Genomic DNA, 24342 nt, shown 5'->3' on the forward strand with positions numbered 1-24342 from the left:
AACTGGAATAATACAATAGCACTTTAAATAAAATCAAATTAAATATTTTCAAACGTAAGTTGTTGCTCAGATGCATAAGAATATTATATAGCAAAGGTGGGTCTCGAGGGGGAATAAAGAGAGTTATTCCATAGATGGTATATTCATGTTGTCACTTTCACTTAATCCAGCTCAGTATTTATTCAGTTTTATTGCTGGTTTTCACTCAGCTGATAAAAGTCTTTGAATCTCATTATCTGCTTCAAATGATGGTCAAACACTGACTACCATGTGCTGTCAATAGAAAGAACTCTATTGCTGGGTTTCAATCAGCTGATAAAAGTCTTTGAATCTCATTATCTGCTCCAAATGTTGGTCAAACACTGACCACCATGTGCTGTCAACCAGAAAGAATTCTATTGCTGGGTTTCAATCAGCTGATAAAAGTCTTTGAATCTCATTATCTGCTTCAAATGATGGTCAAACACTGACCACCATGTGCTGTCAACCAGAAAGAATTCTATTGCTGGGTTTCAATCAGCTGATAAAAGTCTTTGAATCTCATTATCTGCTTCAAATGATGGTCAAACACTGACTACCATGTGCTGTCAACCAGAAAGAATTCTATTGCTGGGTTTCAATCAGCTGATAAAAGTCTTTGAATCTCATTATCTGCTTCAAATGATGGTCAAACACTGACCACCATGTGCTGTCAACCAGAAAGAATTCTATTACTGGGTTTCAATCAGCTGATAAAAGTCTTTGAATCTCATTATCTGATCCAAATGGTGGTCAAACACTGACTACCATGTACTGTCAACCAGAAAGAATTCTATTGCTGGGTTTCAATCAGCTGATAAAAGTCTTTGAATCTCATTATCTGCTCCAAATGATGGTCAAACACTGACTACCATGTGCTGTCAACCAGAAAGAATTCTATTACTGGGTTTCAATCAGCTGATAAAAGTCTTTGAATCTCATTATCTGCTCCAAATGATGGTCAAACACTGACTACCATGTGCTGTCAACCAGAAAGAATTCTATTACTGGGTTTCAATCAGCTGATAAAAGTCTTTGAATCTCATTATCTGCTCCAAATGATGGTCAAACACTGAATACCATGTGCTGTCAACCAGAAAGAATTCTATTACTGGGTTTCAATCAGCTGATAAAAGTCTTTGAATCTCATTATCTGCTCCAAATGATGGTCAAACACTGACCACCATGTGCTGTCAACCAGAAAGAATTCTATTACTGGGTTTCAATCAGCTGATAAAAGTCTTTGAATCTCATTATCTGCTCCAAATGATGGTCAAACACTGAATACCATGTGCTGTCAACCAGAAAGAATTCTATTACTGGGTTTCAATCAGCTGATAAAAGTCTTTGAATCTCATTATCTGCTCCAAATGATGGTCAAACACCAACCACCATGTGCTGTCAACCAGAAAGAATTCTATTGCTGGGTTTCAATCAGCTGATAAAAGTCTTTGAATCTCATTATCTGATCCAAATGGTGGTCAAACACTGACTACCATGTGCTGTTAACCAGAAAGAATTCTATTGCTGGGTTTCAATCAGCTGATAAAAGTCTTTGAATCTCATTATCTGCTCCAAATGATGGTCAAACACTGACCACCATGTGCTGTCAATAGAAAGAACTCCATTAGAAAATTGCAATTCAGCTGATGAACATTCCGCATGAGAAAGGAAATGATGTTGAGTGACACCCAACAATATTAAAGATTTAAAAATATATATTTCTGCTATTGTTTAAGAAAATATTTATATTTGCTGGTTCTCAGGCATTCCCAACAGATAAAATAACAAAGACATGTTGGTTGTCATTGGTGATAGTCTCGTTAATATAGCGAGAGACACTAATGACAAATCTTTGTTAATTTCATCCAACATGATGGCTATGAGAACCAGCAATAAAAGACTGTTCAAAATGCATGCATTACTTAGGAAACTACTCATTACAAGAGACTCTCCTATTTTAAAACTTACATTTATCAGGAACAGATCAAGGAAATTGTTAAGGCGGGTGTCCCAAATAAAGGAATGTATATGGTGATATTATGCTTCAAAAAAGCATAAGAGTTATTATAAGACTACGGCATTAGGGAGTGTCCAGTTCACTGCAGGACACCCCCTGGATCCTCCCCTGTTTATGATGTGGCACAATTTTCACTGTTTGTTTTAGCTCTGATTGCACAAATTTTCTCAATGCATATTTTTCCTGCATGAAAATTGGAGGTGCAGAGGTTGCCAAACCCTTCCCCCAGCTTGGATTTTGTTTGTTTGAGGTCTTCTCCTATTTTATTTATCATACCATTTTATCTAAGTTATCTATTTTTATTTTATACTATGTGTAGCTGACCTAAAAATATTTGAGAACAGTCTTGATTATCATGAAGAAGATATAATAAGGGCTGGTTCACACTTTAATATAAGCATAAACATAAACATAAGCATAAGAAACACAAGTGTGAACAGCTGGGCTTGCACAAAGCATAAGCATAAGGAATGGAAACTTTTCCTTTTTCTTATGCTGATGCTTGTCAAATCCAAAGTGTGAACCGGGTGTACATAAGCATAAGCATAAGAATTACAATAGTACTATGTTTCTTATGCTTATGTTTATGCTTATAATGACGTGTGAACCAGCCCTAAAGTTAAGGCTGATATTGGCCTGAAAACATGCAATGGATAAAAGCAAAAGACTGCAATGTTGTCAGGAAGCAATTTCCGACAATTGGGAATTTCTTTGTACTTGGACAGCCTCTACATCACTGGGCTGCCTGACACTGACGTCATATTCTGTAGCAGCATTACTGGAGAATAGTGATAAGGGCTTGAATACCTGTAAGTTAGAGAGACAAACAAAGATTGTCACAGAGAGTAGGTGTCTTAATAGCCCTATTTTGCATGTCAACAAGATTCAACAGAAAAAAACGAGTCAGCCATTTCTTCTTAAGTTCATTAATGGCTTAATCATTTCAGTAGATTACATTTTTTTGTGTGTGAAATCAACTCTCTCTTGAAACATTTTTTTCCCTGGAAGCCATTTGAGTGTTCCTTACTAGAAGCCATTCAAATGTTTCCTACTAAATGTCATTCTGACAAGCTGCCTTCCTTCCTTCCTACTGAAAGCCATTCAAATGTTCCCTACAGGAAGATACTCTCAGAATTCTCCCTCCTCCTACAACAAGCCTTTCAAGTGTTTGCTAAGTAGTCACTGTCTCTCATTCTCACTGCAAGCCATTCAAGTTTTTTGATACTTACAATAAATGTTGCCACAAGTGTTCCTAATGCCATTCCTGTCAGAACATCACCCCAGTGATGCCAGTAGTCAAAGATTCTGCTCAAAGCACACAGAACACCAAGCATGATCACTGAAATTTGAAGTAATGGCTTGAAAAGAGTAGTTTTCCTGGTTGGGATAGCTGTCTCTAGGTACATCTGAATGTGGATTGAGAATGATCAAAAACATGGATATAATCAGATAACAAGGTCATATAACATGAATTCCAAAAAAGAAGAATGGCACATAAAAAAATGCATGCATGTCAAGTCAATCCATGCATGGATCAGGGTGCTTAGGTGCAAGGGCAGATCCGGGGAGATTGGGAGGCTGGCAATTCTTCTATGGAGTTTAGAAATAATAACGTGAATGAAGCCAATTAAAACCTAAAAAAGGATGCTAGGTGATGCCAAGCCTTTCTAGGTAACAGTCACCCCATTGAAATCTTTTTGAATTCACCACTAAGGTTGGGGATGGATAGATGAGTGCATGTATGGAAAAATGCATTGACAGAGGAATGTATATATTGTGTCAATGATTTGATGAGTACATGAATAGATAAATGGATGGATAAAATTCATCTAAATTTTTTATTGATTATTGTTTAAATACTTACAGCTACAAACACTGTACAATACATGGAAAATGTTGAATGGCCAGAAGGGAAAGACATTCTGAAAACAGACATTGTGTTTATTTGTATATGAAAAAATGATATAATGTATGACTTTTATAAAATATAGTTGATGTACCTGTAAAATAGAGACAATATAGAGTGACTCAAAAAAAAAAAGGTTACGCTTCTCTGTTGAGCTTGACATGGTAAAAGTTTTGCCACAAAGTTTTGTTAGTGAAATGCGCATGCATGTATTCATTATCAAAAGTATTAAACAGGAAGCAAGTACAATACTGATGTCACCGGCGATAAAGTGCAGTTACAGTGATTATGTTAACCCTGACAACATGCACATTTCATTCACGAAACTTCTTACTCAGTAACATTACCTTGTTGCTCCAAGCTCAACTGAGAAGCATACAAAATGCAGTACATAACTTTATGTGCAATGACCTATATCGAAAGAAAAATTGTATTTATAGTTTATATATGTGTTAACTTGACTAACCTTGCTTCAGTAATCTGTTTCTTGTCCCCAGTGCAAATATCTTCAGTGATGAATTTCCCTGCACTGCAGTTAACTTTGCTGAAGTCAGGTTTGCAAACAGCTAAAAAATATGGTCGAAGTCGACCTATCAACAGCTTTCCAGCATCAGTGAATAGGTTCGCTACAACAGCTCCAAAACCAAACATGAATATAAGAAACAAAATCCTAGTGAAAAAAAGAAAATTTATGTCAGCTCCAAGGAAATTAGTGACCCATTTAGATGTTATAGTGGTCACTAACATATACAAAAAAGTTTTATAAATATATTTTCTTTTCTAAAGTCAATTTTATTTTAAGATTTACCTTCTCTGCCATGCTTTCAACGTTATTGGGCCAAGTTTGATATAGAAATTGTCTCTCCCTGCACCTCGAGGTTTGAACTTGAAGACAAAATGGCGAAGGATCTCACAGACTATAATCTATAATAATCAAAAATCAAAATAATATTACGGCCATGAATTCGCAATTTAAAACCTATTAGTTTTATCTATGAGTTGTTAAGTAGATGTATTAGATGATCTTAGATGATAACATTCACATAACAATTTTCGTTTGTGCAACCAAAAGTCAAACAAGATATAAAGCTTATTAGTTTTCAACGCTTAGCTTTTGAAAATTGAAGTCAAGTTGTAATCCAATATTACCGTTAATACTCCAAGTGCTAGACCAACAAACAGTGCTGTTAAAGTAGAAATAGTTTCTTCTCTAAATGGCATTGTGATGGACTCATCATCGCAATGAAATCCTCGTTTCGAAGGCTGGATGTTTGTGACATGAAGAAGAAGGTTTGCAAAGCCAACCAAAACAAAACAGATGACATCGAGGGCACAGTAAGCATTGTGAACTTTACGTATTGACATCTTGAATCAGCCGTTAAAATCAATCTTTCATCGGGTGTTATATTCCTATTTGGTTGGTAAAAATAAAATGGAAAAACTTCATGAAATGTGGATTGTTTTATAACCTAAGTAAGCTTAATGAAAATGAAAGATCACGAGACTTAAAAAAATAGGTCTAAAAATAAATTTACCTGTCATCCAAGATTAACGAAAGGCAAGGAAAAAAAGAAAAGAAATTCACGATAGAGCAAAAAGGAAAATTAAATGATTAAATATAAATAATAATAAAAAAGCAAATATACCGTATACTGAAAAGGCAAGGACAAGTGTTGAACGCTCCAGTTGCATGACGGGAAATATTTTAAAAATAATGTGTGCAAGAATGTTAGGAATGTGCATTGAATTTGAATTTGATCAGCTACAATGTCATTAATCATTATTTTATTTTATTTTTTTGGTTCCTAAAATATTTTAAAGCATCGAATCAAGAAAAAAGGCTAAGATTTGAATTCTGATTTCAAAAGGATTCATAAAGGTTTTGTTTCATGTTGTATACAAGCCCGAAATGATGTATCATAGTCGTACGTAAATAATGTCAGCACAGGAGATAAAATATGACGAAAAAACGTGCAAAGTTTGGTAAAATTCTGAAACGCTTAAATGCAAGGCCATGTGGAGAAAATCTATTATATATATATATCATGTGACAGCCACATTGACTGGCATAGCATTACAAAAAGAGCACCCAAGAACAGTAGCAAAAAGGAACTTGATCATGTCCATGGTCCTGAAGGAGGGGTCCTAATTCCAGCCCCAGGTCCAGCCCCCATTTTGACCAAATCCCAAAGTCCCAGCCGATGTTTTGCTCAAATCGCAATCCCATTCCCATTTTTGATTGTTTTTTACTTGTGAATCCCATTCCCAGTGCTTTTAATCCCATTTTCCCAGCCCAACATTAAATAGGCAAATCCCAGCTCCCATTTTACTCTTCAGGACTGATCAGTACAATCTAGAATGAGGAAAAAAGGAAGGGAAACCACTAAAAAGCTGCTAGTGTGGTCAGTCCAAGCAGACGGTAGAATCAACTGTGGTAAACCACCATACCTAATGAACAACAACTGCTTATCACTGATGAATAACAAAACACAGAAAGTAACAGAAAGGCATGTCTTTGTTTATTAAAACAAATATATAAACATTAACATTGTAGATTTAACAAGTTTGAAAAATATATCTTTGTTTTTGCATTATGAATTAACAGGAAATGACATATTCCTTGGGATTAAAATCCTTTAGGAATTTTTTAGATTCTCAGACACTGATGTATAAATGCTTGATGACAGATCTTGTCGAATCCATCTTGTCATTTGTGTGTGAATTTGAGCAATAATTAATTTAATCATTACAATACTTGAAACTTGATGCCTGTAGGCATGAACAATCATTATAAAGGAATTTTACTGAGCTAAAATTACATTTGAACAGACTGTAGACAATGATTATTTTGCTAACAAGGTAGGCTGATGAGTGTCTGCTCACCATCTGAAATTAAATATGATAATATTTGTAATATCAAAGCATGCACACAACTTTGAATTGAAAGTCTTGCTTATGTACCATATCAAGGTGTAAAATTGCTTATAGCTGTATTAAGAGCTTAAAATTAAAGATACAAAAAACTATTTTCAAAATATTATTATTTTATACTTTAAAAGATTCATTGAAATAACTTTACAACAGCAAGCAAATTCATGCCATAAAAATAAATAATATAATACATGAAAAATATTTTAAACATCAATAATATTTACTTAGCATTTACATAGGTTAAAACTTCTGTTTTTAAAAACATTAAAGTGTCTTAACTACTGATTTGCAAAGAGCTAACTAAAAATAACCTAAAAAAAAACAAGTCCAGGGCATATATCTGAAATTATCGTACATCAGCCCTGCTGTTTCCTATTCGAGAGACTGCTGTCGCTGTTGGTCCAGCCCCTGGGTGAGGAAGGAATATACATTTCCAGATTTTCATATTTTGACATTTCTTTTCTCTTCTCTATTACAGACTCTTGTTATCGTCCAATTCTGATGTTTGTCTTTGGAGTACTTTTTGATGAAGACATCAATTATCCATTGCTGAAATGTACCTGAGCCTATGGTAACCAGGTGACTGCTGTCAAAAAGCAAATTCATTTCAGTAATTGCAACGACACCTTTGTCAAAGAGAACAGAGTTCCTCTTGGTATGCGGAGCATAAGACAGAGGCTGGAGTTGTTTTAACATTTCAGTTTGTATTGTGCCAAGTTTTTGTTTGAATTCTGTGTCCTGAGCTGATGGAAAAATCAAAGTATCTGAACCATAAGCACTAAGATCAGTGGAAAGGAATATTTTATCAATTTTATGCATCTCTTTCAGTTTTTCTACTTGTTGAATCATAACTGCAATGCATTTATTTAATTTTTCAATCCCATACCATTGCAGTTGTCTTTCAGATCTGATATGAATCGCAATATAAGGGTGATTATCAATAAAAGACACTTCTTTGAATCTTGCAACTTCATTTCTGATCAAATTACTGTGCTTTAAAGAAGTTACCAGACTCCATGGCTTGAGTTTTACCCTGGGTCTAAAATTAGTACGATTTTTCCCAATTCCTCTCCAATGTACAATGACAGCGCATCTATCATTTTGCAAAACTTGGTCCTCAAACTCATCGATATTGCGAATTTTCTCTGGATCGACGCACAGTTCACGACCAACATTTAAATCGCCAATCCTGTTGGAAATATTCAGACCCTTATCAATAAAAGGACAATCACAATAACCACGTCTCTGAACATCATTCTTAACCTTGATGTACTGATCAACAGATAGATTATACCACTTTCTCAGGCTCTGTTCTGCATCTACATCAGCATAAATAAAATGAACAATTGTAGTTTTTTCGTTTGAGCAACTTGTTTTAAAGGTCTCTAATTTTTTCATGGTCGCATAACCAAAAGACGACAACAAATTATTGAAGACATCAACATCAAAGTATGTCGAAAATGGTCGGAATAATCTACTCCTTTTCCTCTGCTGGCCAGACCATCCTCCTGGGACGCCACACATTCTTGAATCACGAACGAAAGGTTCGACAACGAATCTCTTCATTTGTTTGGCTATAGCACACAGTTGGACCAAATTATGGGTGGCTTTTCCAAGCTGTTCATAATGATGTAAAACGAACAAGAACTTCGAAGTCGATTTGATTGCATGAGTATTTTGCGTAGCATCTACTTGATACAATTCTGTTTCGTTCTCTGAGGTATTTTTAACGTCGGGAATAATCTCGAACACTCGATCTGCGATATCTGATGTCTTTGGTACGAAGCCTTGCTCGTCGTATCTTCCCTTCGCATTTTCACTGAGTAGTTCTCGTTGCACTAGTTCGATTCTCGACGCCTTCACAACATCGAAATGTCTTGGTTCTTGATTCGAAATGACATGCGATGGTCCATCTTCTATCAAGACTAGCACTAGAAGGCAAAGACTTAAAAAGAGACATGTTTTAAAGCCACTATCCAAGGCGATCTTGACAGCGTAGACTAAATTTCTGCGTATAAACATTAAAAATAATTGAACAGTCCAGCGTTGGGATTCCACGTGTTCAAGACGGTACGCAGCTTACATGACTTCGTCAACTCAGTATTTTCTTCTCTCGTGATTCCATTTTAAGCCGATTAATATTCTATTTGCTGTATAAAAGAGTACAACATCATTCTCCATAGATCTTGACAATCGGTCAAAGTTGTTTCTCTTAACGATGTTTATCTTGTTTTGTTTTGGTATATATGTGTGACTCAAGAGTTTAAACTGTATATGGCAGATTGGCTTCCAGTGGTCAGATTGCTCTTACCTAAATATTTCTCCTTACTAGTAATTGCGCTTAAATACTTATAGATGTTTTTCTATAAACAATACTATTGTGTCATTGTTGATGAGAGACGAAGAAAGGTGACTCCAGATCGTCACTTTTCACACTCACTTATGAGTACTTAGTTAACGTAGCTTGTCATTCATTCATTGACATTTGCAATTTTCTGACCAATCACAGAGCTTGTTACGTTAGACCCAAAAATAATGAGGACGGATTTCCGTAAGAGGGCTGGGTAGGAAGTTATAAGAACCATCCATAGAGCTGAAACAGTGCTAGTCAACACGCGAAGGAAGAAAATTAAGAAAATCAGTATCCCTTTGAGGCAACCAGTTAGGATGATAAAGCAGTAAACACTAAAGCTCTTTATACAGTATAATATAGCCGATAAATTATGAATTTCATGTCCACATCATTGGCCGAAAAGCTGTCGACTTAATTGCCCTATTTCACTATGACGTCACATCAAAACAATCTATTGTTTAAACGCAAAGGATCATGGTCGTCGGAGGGGGTCAAAGCAACGCAAATTCACCGAAAATTCTAAAACCCATATCAATCCACGAGCTAGCAAACGCTCAGAACATTTTTAGTACATATTAACAAATATTATATCTGAAAACCAGGCCATTTTAGATTAAACTGTTTCGCTAGGAGCAAATATTTTATTGTTGAATTTTCTATTGGATTTGGCGATTCTATCCCCCACACAGTGACGTCATAGTGAAATAGGGCAATTTCTGAAGTCATCCCTTTCCCTTCTTAGCAACAATAGTTACACCGGACCTGTGTGTCATGATAAATATTTCACATACACACGCAAAAAAAAAAAACGATGCGGTAATCCTCAGTCGCCGACTAGTATTTCAAAGACCGTCAAACGATATCTTGAGGGAAATTTTACACTGTATTAAAGATTTTAATTGTTTTTTTAAATATTTATTGAAGTTCTTTGATCGGACGAAAGTCGTTGAAACTAGTCCGCTAACGAGATAATCAAACTTTGTGAGTAGCAGCTTCAGCGATAGCGGTTCCCACTTCTACAATAGTGGTAGTAATAAAATATCTAAATAATTTCATTTTTGTTATTTTCCAAACTGTTTCAACAAAGAAATGGGAATCAACATTTAACCAACAATACTTCGCGCACCGTGAGATGTATTCGGGTTTAACTCGGGTCAAACTCGGCCTATCTTCGGTTTCTCTTCTGTCACATGAGCGAAGCATTACCAAAATGGAGTACTAGGTTGAAAAATATGAAAGATTATTTAGCATAAAACAACGTTTTCCTTTAAAATATGGCGTATACGATAAGTAGCAACTCATCTTACTATAATACAGTTTATTCCCTGGCCTTTTTTATCCTCATTGGTGTCGGTAAGTGTAAAATAAAACGTTTGAATCGATACTGAAAAATACAAGATGGCCGACGAATGTTTTGAATGATAATCAGAATTTGGGCTGTTCTCTTCACTAGAATTCAATCTTTTGATGCCAAAATCTGGAATTGAGGCAGCTTGATATATTTCCTAAGTATATCTTAATTATAAATCAGGGAATGCGAATGCGAATTGTTATTTTACCCTTGATTTTTGATCAGTATTAAAACACGTCAGCTTCCATTTTCTGATCTATTCTTGATGCTTCGTTTAGGGTTATATTATAATCTCTCTGGATTAGGTCAACGCTTTGATATAGGATGGTAAGTATTGGATTTTTTTCTGGGAACAGGAATTTTAAATTTGAGCTAACTAATAGTGTTTTAAGTTTTAAAATTATTTTGGATCCTATATTCTAACCTAATGTTTATATTAATGCATAGGAGGGTTTCCAAAGGAGGCTTTGAAAAAAAACGAAACTTGTTATGACATTGCAGTATTACATTAACCTTTTGGGAGGAAACAAGAGTTTCATACCCATTTCTCATGCCCTTGTATGGCATTTTATTACCCTCCTATATATATAATCCAAAAAAAAATATTGTAAATCTTATACTTGGTGTGCAACTGCATGGCCAAAAAATCCCTTGAGATATAAATGACAATGAAACAGCTGCCGTCATGGTTGATCTAACGAGAGAAGCTTAATGAGGAATGTTCGTATCGTCAACCAACATGGTGGCAATGAGGTAATATGCACCCCAAGAATGCAAGCTACCTGTACCCAAATCAACATACCCACCTACCTACCCCTTGCGGACTCCAATTTTGTGAGCTAATAAATGAATGTTCAATTACACTATTTGTAAGCTATGGCTGTAATACTAATTCATGTCTGCGGCAGAGGGCGGAGCAGTTTTTTGATTGGGGGGGGCTCAATAGTGAAATTGTATGGCAAGGTGGGGGGGCTAAGTTTAGTGAAAATGTATTAAGATTTCACAAACCCTCCGGTTCGGCCGTCCCTGCAGCACTAACTCATTGGGAAAGTAGAAGATAATTAACCTTATTTGACTACATGTAGTTTCAACTACATGTAACAGGGTAACTGTTATGGAAATAAAAGATGAGAAATAAATGAATAAAATTGTGAACATTATGTCTACATTAAAGGTTTCTAGGATCAACATCCCCATTTATGTGGTCGTGCGTAGGCATTGGTTTGTCCATCGCCTTATCAGTAGTTGGAGCTGCCTGGTAAGATCATCAACATTGCTATAGACCCCTTGCATGTGACGTCAAAGCAACTCAATCTGGGGGACAGAAAAAAATTCCATTCCCCTGAGAATATTGGAACCCATTATTTTGTCCCCCAGATTGAGCTGCATTCCAACATGCTGCAAGAGGTCTATTACTATGTACACTATGTAGTCAATTGAGTGACTGTACTAATGTTAAATTGAAAAACTGTATCCATCATGTTTTATAGGTTAATTTAATGGCCCAGCTTTCAGCCATATTGACCATTTTCAGGACTGTGACTTGCAAAAACTTACAACTGAGCAAGCTATCTACTTGTAACTGAAAAAGATATTAAACTAACAAGCAAACATAGCGATTAGAGTTTTTCATTTCAATAAACATCCTATGTACAAGAATACTATGATACTAATGTCGTGAAAATTATCGTTAGGGGTATCCTGTTAACAGGAGCAAGTATTTGTGGTGGTGGTGTTAAGGCACCAAGAATTAAAGCCAAGAATCTCATCAGGTACTTTGTTGATGGTTTTCACGATGGCCATGTTGGAGGGACTTAACAAAAGAATTGTTTATGAATTCTTTTGTTATATCCTCCAACATGGCCACCGTGTCTTTTGTTATTTAATTCTCTTGGGAATGGTTGAAAACCATCAATAATTGATATATGAACAGTCAAGTGCCTAATCATAATGGTCCTTGTTTTTAGAAGTGTAGCACTTGATACCCTAGTGGATAATGATCCTGTGGCCCTTTTTGAAGACTTTCTCAAGTCCTTCATCTCCTTATTAGTTCACACGCACTAAATAAAGCACAGGCAGCCCAACCAGAATCACACTTGCCAGATGAAGGACTTTTCCAACTTATTTCTCACCAATTTTAGAGACCCAAAAGCAGGGTGGCTGAATTATGCTTGCAAGGTCACCCACTTCCTAGATTGGGTGTACATGATTCCAACTCTTTATCTACTGTGCTTCATAGCAGAAAATCAAAAGTATCTTCTGACCAAACCTTGAAAAATTCTGCCATTGATCAAACATGTGCTTATGTGGCGCATACTACGCATGCACATAGAACTTGCGCATGCACTTTGAACTCAACTGCGATTTGTGACAGAATGCAAATAAAGCCCAATTTAAACCTCGGGCATTTCTTTGAAAGCTGGAGTAAAAAGTAAATAAACTGAAACAATAGACTCAAACCTTGGCAGTAATAAAAAGAAATGTATCCAAGGGTACATATTTAGATTTTGGTAGAAAGAAAGCTCTAATTAATAATAATAATAATTATTATTATTATTATTACATATTATTACCTGTTGCTCTAGTTGATTCTGATCTTCTTGTTTTTTCATACTTTAGTATTATCTTCTGTGAAGCTGTGGCAATCTATGGGATCATCATGTCCATTGTACTTAGCAACTACATCGCTGTAAGTAAATGGCCTTTCTTCCTAGTTAAGACTATTTTTCTCCTAACTTTGGTAACTTTGGTAACAAATAACAAAATGAAATGAAAATTAAGTAAATAAATAATTATGGGAATTAACAATGGTTCTACTGCTTGGCTTTTCTTTCACTGGATTCAAATTGGAATTTTAAAATAGTTGAATTTTGTTGAGAGAGGAAACACTGGGAAACCCAGAAAAGAAACCCTTAAAACAAAGAAGAAAACGGACAAACAACTCTACTTACATAAGCACTGAGTTGGTCACCTTGGTGAGAGGTGAACTTTTTCACTGCTACACCACATGTGCTTCCCAAATGATTTTATTTATTTGTTTTTGAAATAATATTGAATACTTTTGTGTGGTTAATTATTTTTTTATTTTTCTTTGTGAATAGCCCATAGAATATAAAGGTCTCAGTGCAAAAGGCCAAATAGAATTGTTTACAGCAGGTTAGTTTATTATATTATCATTATTTGGGATCATTGTGAACTATGTCTTACAGACAAACCAGCTCATGCATTCCTTTCAAAGTAGGAAGGTTATACAAATGTTGTAGGACCAGTCAGGCATTCTGAAATAAAATAAATAAAAGATGTCTCTGACTTAAAACCTTTAGATTGCTGGATATTTGTCTTTGCAACACAGGCCTTCATCAAGAGAGAGATATGCATAATGATTTCAAAAAGCTATTTCTTATCCTAGAAATATCTTTAGGAAGATTTAATGTTTTTTTGTATTTTGATTTCAAATCAGGCCCTGATTAAGATCTCTGATTGTGATTGGATCATTTGAATAATAACTACTACTTACAAGCTTAGGTATACAGTCCTTTGACTAAACGTTGTCGTTTGATTGGCTTCATCCCTACGCGCCTAGACCGAAAAGGATCATGGGGATAATTCACAGTTACTAGCTGCCACACATCTAACACGTCTTGAGCTCGCTGTTTTTTTTCCGATACCATTTAATTTGCTAAAACCATGCCTCGAGCATATGGCGAAGATTTAAACTGGCGAGCAGTTTGGATGACACAAGTTCTGGGTAATTTACCCGTTATCCTTTTCGGTCTAGGCGTGTAGGGATGATCCGATCAATAACAACGTTTAGTCAAAGGACTGTATACTTTGGGAATACTATATAGCATTCAACAAATCAGAAGTCAAAATTTGAAATAAAAATTTTTAAAAATTAATTGAATCATCCAACCTTAATTATAGCAACACATGAGATGGTTCGACTGTGAATGACCTATCAATTCTTCAAATTCTAATATGCCATTTCATGCTTTTGCAACCTACCAGATTCCAGACGTATGGCAGTTTGGCTTCTGTCAATCACATTTAAGATGAGCCGAGAGCATTCCAGGTTATTTGGATGGAGAGTGATAAATATTCCAAGGTCGCGGGAAAGTTTATCTCTCATGATTAGAATGCACTCAGCCTGTCGTAAATTTAATTGAAAGGAGCCCAAATGGCAGATGTCTGGGGTGATTTAGGTTTCAGAAGCATGGAACAGGCTTGAAGGGGCATAGTTCGACAAGGTGTTTACATGGTTTGAAACCACCATAAGGAAAGGACTTGTCCACACTTAACGTGAAATCTCATTCCCTCCTGTTAATTTCTGACAAGTCCCTTTTTTTGCAGGATACAAAGTGTTTGGAGCTGGACTGACTGTTGGGTTTTGTAACCTCTGCTGTGGGGTTTGTGTTGGAATTGTTGGAAGGTAAAGTGCCTTTTTCCGGGTACACTTCATTTACAATGGTTAGAAACCACAAAAATGCTATCAATGTGAGCACTATATCTTTTGCATATTATTTCCTAAACATTGTTAATGACTCGTAACAATTTTTTGTAACATTCCCTGAAGATGAGCACTTAGCCTGAAAGCTTGGAAAACATGATACCAATGTTTGAAGAATCATCAATTCTATAAATAAAGATTTCGGTTGTGTTTGCAATATTTTACCTACTAAATAGCGAGTTTTCAATAAAAATGTGTGTAGATAATTAAGCAGTAGAATGCAGTGTCTGTCTTTAGTTTACACTGGTAATGAGAATCATGACATTCATTCAGATGATTTATACCAAGGAACACAATTTTATTCTTTTCTCTAGTGGTGCTGCTCTTGCTGATGCTCAGAATGGTTCTCTCTTTGTCAAGGTAAATAAATAAGGATCTTTACCCTTTAACAGCCTCTGGGCTGATCAAGATCAGGGCACAGCCAATTAACTCACAGATTGAATCTTTAAACAGTCACTGGGCTGATAAAAGTCAGGGTACAGCTAACTCACAGATTGAATTGGAATTTAGCATGTTAGGGTTTGTAGAGGGAGGAAAATCCTCAAATCAAAGGACGGTTGATTGAGAGACCTAACAATCTCAACTCACATGTGATGCCATGTTCAGGAATTGAACCTGAGAAGCAGAGGTGAAGGGCGCAAGTGTGATACCAATACAGCTACCACTCTTGATTCCCATCTTGTGCTACTAGTTGATTTTTCCAAAATTCAATTGTCATGATTGGCTGATTTTTTGGTAATTAATTTGTTTACCAATATTCAGTCTCCCCTGCAGCCATTTTTAGCATCATCGACAAATGCTCAGGTTGCGTGACAACACTAAAAAAACAACTGCAGGGGAGACTAACCATTATTGTACCATCCCCCCTCCCCCCATTGAAACAGCATTTCATAAATGCATTGCTTTTAATAGTCTGTTAAGCCGCTATGCCCTTTATATTTTCAGATACTGATTGTTGAGATTTTTGGCAGTGCTATTGGATTATTTGGAGTTATTATTGCTATTATCCAGGTTTGTATTTAAAAAATGTTTTCTTTAATTGTTCTTTAATGCCAGCTTCATTGTCACAAGTAATTCTTCTAAAATACATATCAGTCCAATGGACTAAATCCACTTTAGGCATAATGTTTTCTCAATTCAGACCATTTGTCATTCCCTAGAGTAACATTTCTTTGTTTAATGGTTGCACATGAGACAGGGACGCTGCCAGGATTTTCTCAAGGGGGTACACAAATTTAAAATGCCACCATTATATTTCTCCCCTCTGTAATGCCAAACCAAGAAAAGGAAAAAGATTGGAAAGATGCACAACTTTTGACGCCCTCATGAGAAGACACATAAGAAGACACATGGACATGGATACAACTCAAACAAATAATCATATTTTCAAGAAAAAGACAATGTGGTCTGAAATGGGAAAACAGTACCCCCTGGCAGCAGTGATGATTCATTGATAAATGGAGAAATTATTGTTTTACATGTTTAATGCCCAGAATCACAGTATTTAACATTTCAATTTTTTCCTTGTCTACAGGCTAGTGATGCAAGCATGGAAAGTGTTGGAAGCTCTTAGAAAAAAGTTTCTCTCTCCTTCCCTACTCAAATTTGAATGAATAATGGTACCAAGTGATCAATTGTTTCTTTTTAGTTTTCCTATGCTACTCATGCCTCTGTAGTTCCTGTATTTTTTATGATAACTATCTATACCCAAACCCCAAGGGCTTAAAGAAGCCCCCCAACACCATAGTGGCATAAATCAGCCACATGAGTCTGCTCGCATCCTTTTTGTTACCACTTTTTGGTGCAACCTCAGAAAGGCCAATATGGCATAAGTCTATTAAAATAACTGTCTATCTCTTTCTTGAACACCTCAGACTCATATAGATTTATCTTCTTCCAGTTAATGCTAGGTCATTTCCCCCATACTTGTTCTTGTTTGGCCTGTAATTAGGTTAGGGTTTAATTCTATCTACCAAGAATTGGAAGTGAATTGAATTATCAAGATACAGTACGGGACAGTGATTGACATTACAGCGCAATGCAAAAAAGTATGACCACATTAATTTAATGTATCATTTGCATACTTCTAATCTATGCAAGGGCATTTTCCTGCCAAACGAACCTTTACATGCCTTATTTGGTAAAACCAGCCAGCTTCGCACCAAGGTGTTTCATTTTAATGTACTAAGGCCTGTGCATGGAAGTATACGAATGCATTAAATATGGTCATACTTTTGCGCATTGCACTGTAATAGGCTGCTTGCGTGATGGTGTAATTTTACTTCTTCCAAAATGCTTCGTGAATTTCTTCAAATTTGTATTTCCTCATTAGAATAGAGAATTAACTGAACAAAAGAAAGTGTACAAGGAATTCTGGTAGTTGTAGTTGATGATGCCATAATGCAAATGCCCTATGTAGTATAGGTTTCTCATGTCATCAAATTTCCTTTCTTTCTTGGTGTGCTGGGTTTCCTGTGTTGACACAGGAAACCCAATCACTAACATGCTTGTTAAATTCATTTGATACCAAAAGTAGCTACATCAAGTTTGAAAAAATCAAAATTAGACTTTATGATAATTTAGGTAGTTATGTCTTTGACAAAGTTTGATAGCCAATGTGCACGAGCACGAGTCTCTAGCACAAAGCATGATGGGAAACCTAGTACTTAACAAAACAAGGCAATCAATAGAACTATCAGAAAAAAATGACTCTGTTATTTTCGGTCGAAATACTTACAGTTTCATAGAAAATGTTAAAGGAAAAAATTGTCAGAGGAGTTAAAAAACCGTAAGTACTGGGTTTCCTATCATGCTTTATGTTAGAGGTTTGTGCTCGTGCACATTGGCTTATTATCACAGATGCAGTATACATCTCCAATAAATCTTCGCTACATATATACATACATTGGAATTGGTTGTGTATAGAATGATTTGCTTGTCAATTAACCGCGGGATAATGGTCAAAATAAATCGTTAAAATGATCGGTATTGTTTGCATTGAGTCATTAAATCAGTTCCATGAATTGTAATAGTGACATCATTGACCAAAAAAGAACGAAAGAGAGAGAGAAGTTTTTGCACCCTCTACTGGAATTGAAGACAATGAGCAGCAGTAAGGCGGACTCGCGATCAATGCCGTATATTCACGGGTTTAACCCGCGGAATTCCGAACGCGGGTACAGCAGATTTACGGGATTTCCCGCGGTGTGTCCTTACTGCGTACCGTAAACGGAGGTTAAAATATTTGTCGGATATACGATGCATGAATGTAAAAAGTTCGCCAATGACTTCTGTATAATTTGCCTAAGATTCAAAGTTAACATACCCAAGCCTCGGGGTTTCTGGTGTTGTGGTAAAAAAATGCAAATAGAAGATGACACGTCAGCACAGTGTTACGAGTGTGGTAAGAATATTCGTAATGCCGTACCAAATGCTACCAAAGAGCAGTATTACGCCAATGGAGGTCGTACGAAGACCCCATACAAAAGAATAAAATACTTCAGGGACTGGATGAGTCATATCCAAGGTTTACATCCGGTATATTTAGACAACGAAGTAAGGCAGAAAATCATAGACCACTTAGAAGAGCCAACCCCGCAAAGTCTACGGAAGACATTGAGAAAATTAAAGCTAGGGAAATATTACAAAGCTATTCCCTATCTTTTGTCTGAAATTACCGGTAAGTCTATTCCTGAGGTTTCTGATATGAGCAGAGCCGAGTGGATGTTTTGTCGGCTGAATAAGGATATTCCTTATTACCCTGACGTAATTTACGAAATATTTTACAAAATTGACTCCAACCACCCGCTGTTAGGATGGATTCCGAGAAGATGAAATGTGCAGTCGAAATCCCCCTACGTTCTTTTCGAAGGAAATGTCTACTGAGCGAGCTTTCTTTGTAGCTCCTCTTTTGCCTCCTGGTAGATCTTTTTGCGAGATTCCTCGGAAAGATCTTTTACAATGGTTTTTTTATTGCCCGACTTTAACTCCCCGTATTTCTTTTCCTCCGCGAGGATCAAAGAAAACTCCACGTCGTCGATTTTGCGGTCCCGTAAAGCCTGGGAGACCAAGTCGGCGATGGTGTTAGCCTTTGCTCTTGCTAGGGCTATATGAGTGTCGTGCTTGGATATCTTACCGGACAGTTGCTTCATAATACCTGTAGTAACAGCGGAGACGATGCCGCAGGCCGCTCCAACGCTAGCCAAAGGAACGCCAACGACTATTCCAGGTCCGGTGAGTGAGGTAGCAACGCCGGTGCCTGTAAGAGCCACGGACATGGAGCCGGAAGTTATCGCTATTTTATGTAGCGTGCTTCGAGCTCTGGCATACTTTTTCCTAACCTCTTCGTAGTGTTTTGCCTGCCCTTCCAAGTAAGCCAGTATTAAATTTGCTTTATTAAGCCTGAAATTCTCCGCGTTTAATTCGTTAGGTTCCTTAGGAAGTTCAGGATAAAGTGGAGGTGCTGATGGTATAACATCCATTATATATACTAATGTACGACGCTTTTGGGAATGATATTGAGGAGCAGCCACATCACGACAACCGGGATTATGCCAACTGGAGAGCGTTTAGGAAGACGTTTCCACGCGCAGACGCCAGTAAGTTCGAAAGAAGACCCGACGGGATTTATTATCAAGGCTCCAGGATGTACAGCAATGCAGACTTAGAGCCAAAGGCGGCACCCATTTATAAACCAAAGCCCACGCCACCTAACTTCCCAGAGAATTTATTAATGACTAAGGAAGATTACCCATTTTACGATGCTGAAGGTGGTATGAACGACTTCGATAAGTTGATAACACACCTGAAGATTTCAGTGGGTAAGCAATCGTTTGATGTAGTAGTAAGGAATATCTTTAAAGAGACGATGTTGAAGCATACGTCGGGTAAAGAGGCCAGGGAATGGTTAGCAGGACCCAACATGCGGCATTGGCCGCAGCAGTTAAACTTTGCTATTTGGGCTGCTACCAAAGGTTGCGGCGTTGCCGCGGACATGTTTCATATTCCATTTATGCGGTTTCATGTTGCCTTTACGGTAAGGAGGGTGTTGAAGGAGCTTAACGTAGCACTACCAGGGGATAAGGCGTTTAATGCGATGGATAACCGATATGACGCCGCTGCCCTGGAAAGGTTAATGAATGAGCTTAAGCCGCAGCAAAGAGACTTTCGCTATAAGGAGGGTAAGACGCATGGGTTGGGCATTGTTTATGTTTGGTCGGTTACCGGCGAGCGGCCGGCAGACATGGAGCACCAAGCATACCCAAGTAATGAGTTAGAGTTTGATGACATGGGCGGTGATAAGGGTAATAACACGTTAATTACTAGGATTCAAATGATCTTTCCTAGCACTTGGGATCCGTTTGTATTATTAAAAGGAAAAGGCCTAAGAAACCTAGCTCGAATTAACCGCAGCATAGAGGCATTCGTGTACTGCATCTTAGGAGCGCAGGTAAATACCCGCAGCCCCATTGTTGGATCCCAAGGTGCTTCGCGGGAAACGCAACAGGAATTCCTAACCCTGTTTGAGTCCGCAATAATAGAAAATGACATATCCAAGTCGGTGCAGAGATATCAATTAGCGGTGCAGCAATCTAAAGTGCGGCTAGATTACGCCTTATCGCCTGGTTGTTGGTTGATGCCAAGTAATTTGGTCGTCAACACTAATTCCGTTGTGGGTTATAACAACAAACTTCAACGAGCTACTAAGGATATGAAGTTTGGGGTGAATGACGTGAACTCTGACATGACCAAGGGCATTCCTCACTTCGTAGAGGAGCCAAAAAAATCACACGAAACGAAGCTACCCGTAGTTAAGGTATCAAAGAAGGTTTTACCTGCGATACCTGAGGAATATGACCACGACTTACTAAAAGCCGGCTTGGTTGTTACGACTGTTGGCCTGGGGTATTATATATGGACGTAAGCAACCCACATGTGGATAAGAGAGGCCCTAAAGGTGACGAAGGACCACGCGGGTCAGCCGGTCCCATGGCGCGAAAGTATACCATAGATTTACCATCGTCGATTAAGGTTGACAAGTATATCCCGAATCACTCGAGCTTTTATACGACTGTAAGTCCGGGAGTCACGAAGAATGCCACTTATTTCGATACTTTCGCACTGGATTTCGTATTAGACGACGATCCAAATAAATGGACTTTTACATACTTAGTGAACATGATCGATAGAAAATGGTATACTTTTTGTCCATATCCAGACTACATAATGAGAGTGACTCCGTTTATGGGTACCATGAATTTATATAAAATAAGAGGTAACATTAAACTAACTAGATTCGAAATGTTTAAATTATTAATATAATGGCGATGAACAACCCTTACGTAACTGGAGTAGATTGTGTTTATACGACTTACACAGGTGAGAAAAAATATGCCCAGGCGTCTTGGGTTGATGTCACGGGCATGTCCGTGAATTTGAACTACTCAGGAAAGAAGCTGATAATATGCAGCATTTGCATTGGCACAAGTAGCCACGCCAACGTGGGCTTCAGGTTTCTAGATGAGAATGGTATACTGCAGCCTATGCGCGTGAAGACAAACAACAGGGAGCCTGTGCATTTCTCCGTAGAGCCCAACCCCAGCAGCGCCGAAAATCTATCGGTTTGGACTTTCCACATGGTCGCCGATTGCCGTGGGAGGGTAAAGCTGCAAATGCGCGTAGACGATACGGGAAGTGTTTGTATAAATAGCATAGAGGATCAAAGAGATAAGCCTTTTAACCACGCAACCATTAGCACTTTGACGGTGGTGAGTCTCTAGAAGCAAACTATGTTTGCTGAAATATATGAACCCACACACAAAGGAGGATTGGTTTTCCTATTACTTAGAAGATAAGAGCCACTATGCGGATAAATGGTATGATACCGAATTGTGGGCAGAAGTTGGTGGTTTGGGATTGATTATGTGTACCATTAGCATTAGTGGCTGGAATAGCTGCAATGTGGGGTTAAGGCTAGTTGATGAAACCAACAACCCATTGCTACCTTACAGGAAAAAAGATAAGGCCCGGCATTCGGCTCATTTTTCGTTTGAGTCCCCAACGAAAAGCGCGGAGAACCTAACGTCGGTGACTTTTCATATGATAGCTAATTGTCAATATGCAAAGCTTCAAATTCGTCCCAGCGATGCCCTTAACGCAAATCCTAAGTATGCCGGCTTCGTTGGAATAAACGCCGCTTATTCTACGCATGATTCTCCTGCAGATGCTACTTGGAGTCATAAGCCCATTAGCACCATGACTGCTATGCCTCTGATACCAAATTACCAAGGCGGCGCGAATACTATCTTTACTTATTCCCAGTCGAGGATGCCTGACGACGATAAGCCCCCAGCAACGCACAAGGACAAGGCTAGCCCTTCACCTTTTTGAGGAGGACCACCCCAATAGCGACGACCAAGATCCAAATGTTATTCCCCACGAACTTTAACAGTTCGCCACCGGCCTTAAGTGCCAAGGAAACAACCGAACCCAGCAGCCCAGGTAAGCCGGCTGCCATCTTTTTTCCCAAGTCCGTCAAACCAGAACCTAGTTTTTTTACGCCTGCGCCCGTAGCCTTAAGCGCGGATATGATCACGCTTACTGCGACGCTAATAGCAACCGAAAATGCCAGCGGCACACCGTACTTTATCAGGGCCCTTTTTATTTTTTCCTTGGTGGTAAGTCCCAACTCTGTTTCCAGGTTGTCCCTTTGCGCCTGCAACTCCGCAATCCTTTCCTCTAAGGTTCCCACCAGCGCCCTGGCTGCCTCCCTTTCTCCGTCAGCGCGAGTATGATCGTCGATTATTTCCCGTTGCGTTTGTATTTGCCCTTCTAGGTCCTCTATGGCTTGCTCTCTTTGTCTTAATTGCTCCTCCTTAACGATGATTTCCGTGTTTAACCGCCGCTCTTGCATTACCGAGGCTTCCAGCTCCGCACCCACGCATCTAAGTTCGGAATTCCTATCTCCGATGTCCATGACTGCGCGGTCGAAGTTATTCCTAGCAGCATCCCTTTCGCGCAGCAGTAATCCCAGGCGGCGCTTAGTGTCCTCGTCTTCCGCTTCGTTAGTTTCTTGTAATTCCTGTATTGCTCTTATGTATGCCTCATCCTTATTATCCATATCTCGTTTTAGATCTTCGATATATTCCGCCTGCTGCTGCAATTCGGCTGTTTTTTCTTCTAATTGCTCCGTAAGTTCGTCAAGTTGTTCCTTATGTTTGTTCATGAGTTCTTGCTGCGTTTTTTCTTCCATGTCGAGGGATTCTAAAGACTGCTGCAGCTGCAGTGCAGCGCTGCTGCCCGACGGCGTACTCGTTAGCTTTTCCTCTACGTCTTCCTTGGTAGCTCGTATTTTTGCGAGCTTTCCTTGATCCTTATCCAGAATTCCGGAGATGGCATGCATTTGACTGGTAGCCTTGGGGGTCTTAAGACTTCTGAAGAATCCTGAAGCTAACCTTGATGTTTCCTTAGTAGTTAAGCTGGACAGCATGGATAAGTCGGGATTACCCAGTGCTGTCGTTATTTCCTTCGGTAAGGCATTGTTAAGTGCGTTGGACTTTTTGCTTTGATAAAAGTCGTACCACCTTTCCCTGCCTACGTAACGAATTTGAATTTGACCCTTAGGACCTTTTTGGAATTCTAAAAGGGTTTTACTGGCGCTAGGATACCTCTTACGCACGTCGGTAAGTAGCTTTTCGGGTACCGTTTCACCGATAGCTGCCATTAAAGTTGGAGGGATTCGGGGGTCGGTAAAGAACCTTCCTTTTCTGTCGCGGATGACGTAAACCTTGGCGCCGCTTCTAGCAAGTCTACCCATGATTAGTTCCCTACCGTATTCATCTTCTTCGAACATCAACTGCGCCTTTTCAGGCATCCACTCGGGTAGTAGCTCCTGAAGCCTTTCGAAGTCATCCGGGGGCTCTTCCATGGATTCATCCATTTCAGCTTGTACTCTTCGCAGCCACTCATCGCTAGGAGCTTCAGGAACTAATCCCAAGTCGTCCATTCGCATGTAAGGTGGGGGGGATTTACCAGGGTTTTCCCTTTTGAACCTGTCCGTAAGGCTGCGTAAGGCGCCGCGGGCCCTTGGACCGTACTTGCGACGTAGCTTTTCAAAGAAGCCCGGTTTATCCGCTTCCGGCAGCAGGGTTTCGTACTCATCGTCGTTAATGTCTACTTGGCCTTCTTCGGTAAGGGGATCAAAATCCGTTCCTTCTACTTCCATTATATATGATAAGCTCAAAGTTAAATCCCAACG

General features: G+C 38.4%; 3 protein-coding genes across 4 annotated transcripts; 1 reads left to right on the plus strand and 2 right to left on the minus strand.

Moving 5' to 3' along the window:
- Positions 1-1718: 1718 nt before the first annotated feature.
- Positions 1719-5615, minus strand: LOC116308383 (phospholipid phosphatase 3). 2 transcript variants are annotated; one of them, XM_031718789.2, is made up of 7 exons: positions 5480-5615; positions 5094-5354; positions 4753-4868; positions 4411-4614; positions 3903-3960; positions 3268-3444; positions 1719-2845 (listed from the first exon to the last, which is right to left on the minus strand). In XM_031718789.2, exons 2-7 carry the CDS (start codon positions 5307-5309, stop codon positions 2717-2719), a joined length of 900 nt encoding a protein of 299 aa, XP_031574649.1. In that variant the 5' UTR covers positions 5310-5354; positions 5480-5615; the 3' UTR covers positions 1719-2716. The 2 variants fall into 2 exon arrangements, with proteins under 2 accessions (XP_031574649.1, XP_031574650.1); XM_031718790.2 differs by having other exon boundaries at positions 5591-5614.
- Positions 5616-6441: 826 nt separating this feature from the next.
- LOC116308380 (uncharacterized) lies at positions 6442-9321 on the minus strand. Its single transcript, XM_031718785.2, has one exon. It carries the CDS (start codon positions 8895-8897, stop codon positions 7317-7319), a length of 1581 nt encoding a protein of 526 aa, XP_031574645.2. The 5' UTR covers positions 8898-9321; the 3' UTR covers positions 6442-7316.
- A 1081-nt stretch (positions 9322-10402) lies between these two features.
- LOC116308371 (V-type proton ATPase 21 kDa proteolipid subunit c'') lies at positions 10403-18070 on the plus strand. Its single transcript, XM_031718777.2, has 10 exons — positions 10403-10581; positions 10858-10906; positions 11754-11837; positions 12274-12351; positions 13199-13268; positions 13681-13735; positions 14930-15008; positions 15401-15446; positions 16032-16097; positions 16621-18070. The coding sequence occupies exons 1-10, from the start codon at positions 10503-10505 to the stop codon at positions 16657-16659; spliced, it is 645 nt and encodes a 214-aa protein (XP_031574637.2). The 5' UTR covers positions 10403-10502; the 3' UTR covers positions 16660-18070.
- The last annotated feature ends 6272 nt before the right edge of the window (positions 18071-24342 follow it).

This window comes from Actinia tenebrosa, unplaced genomic scaffold, assembly GCF_029948245.1.
Source record: "Actinia tenebrosa isolate PJP-AT-01 unplaced genomic scaffold, QUT_ActTen_1.0 PGA_scaffold15__27_contigs__length_11533743, whole genome shotgun sequence".
NCBI lineage: Eukaryota > Metazoa > Cnidaria > Anthozoa > Actiniaria > Actiniidae > Actinia > Actinia tenebrosa.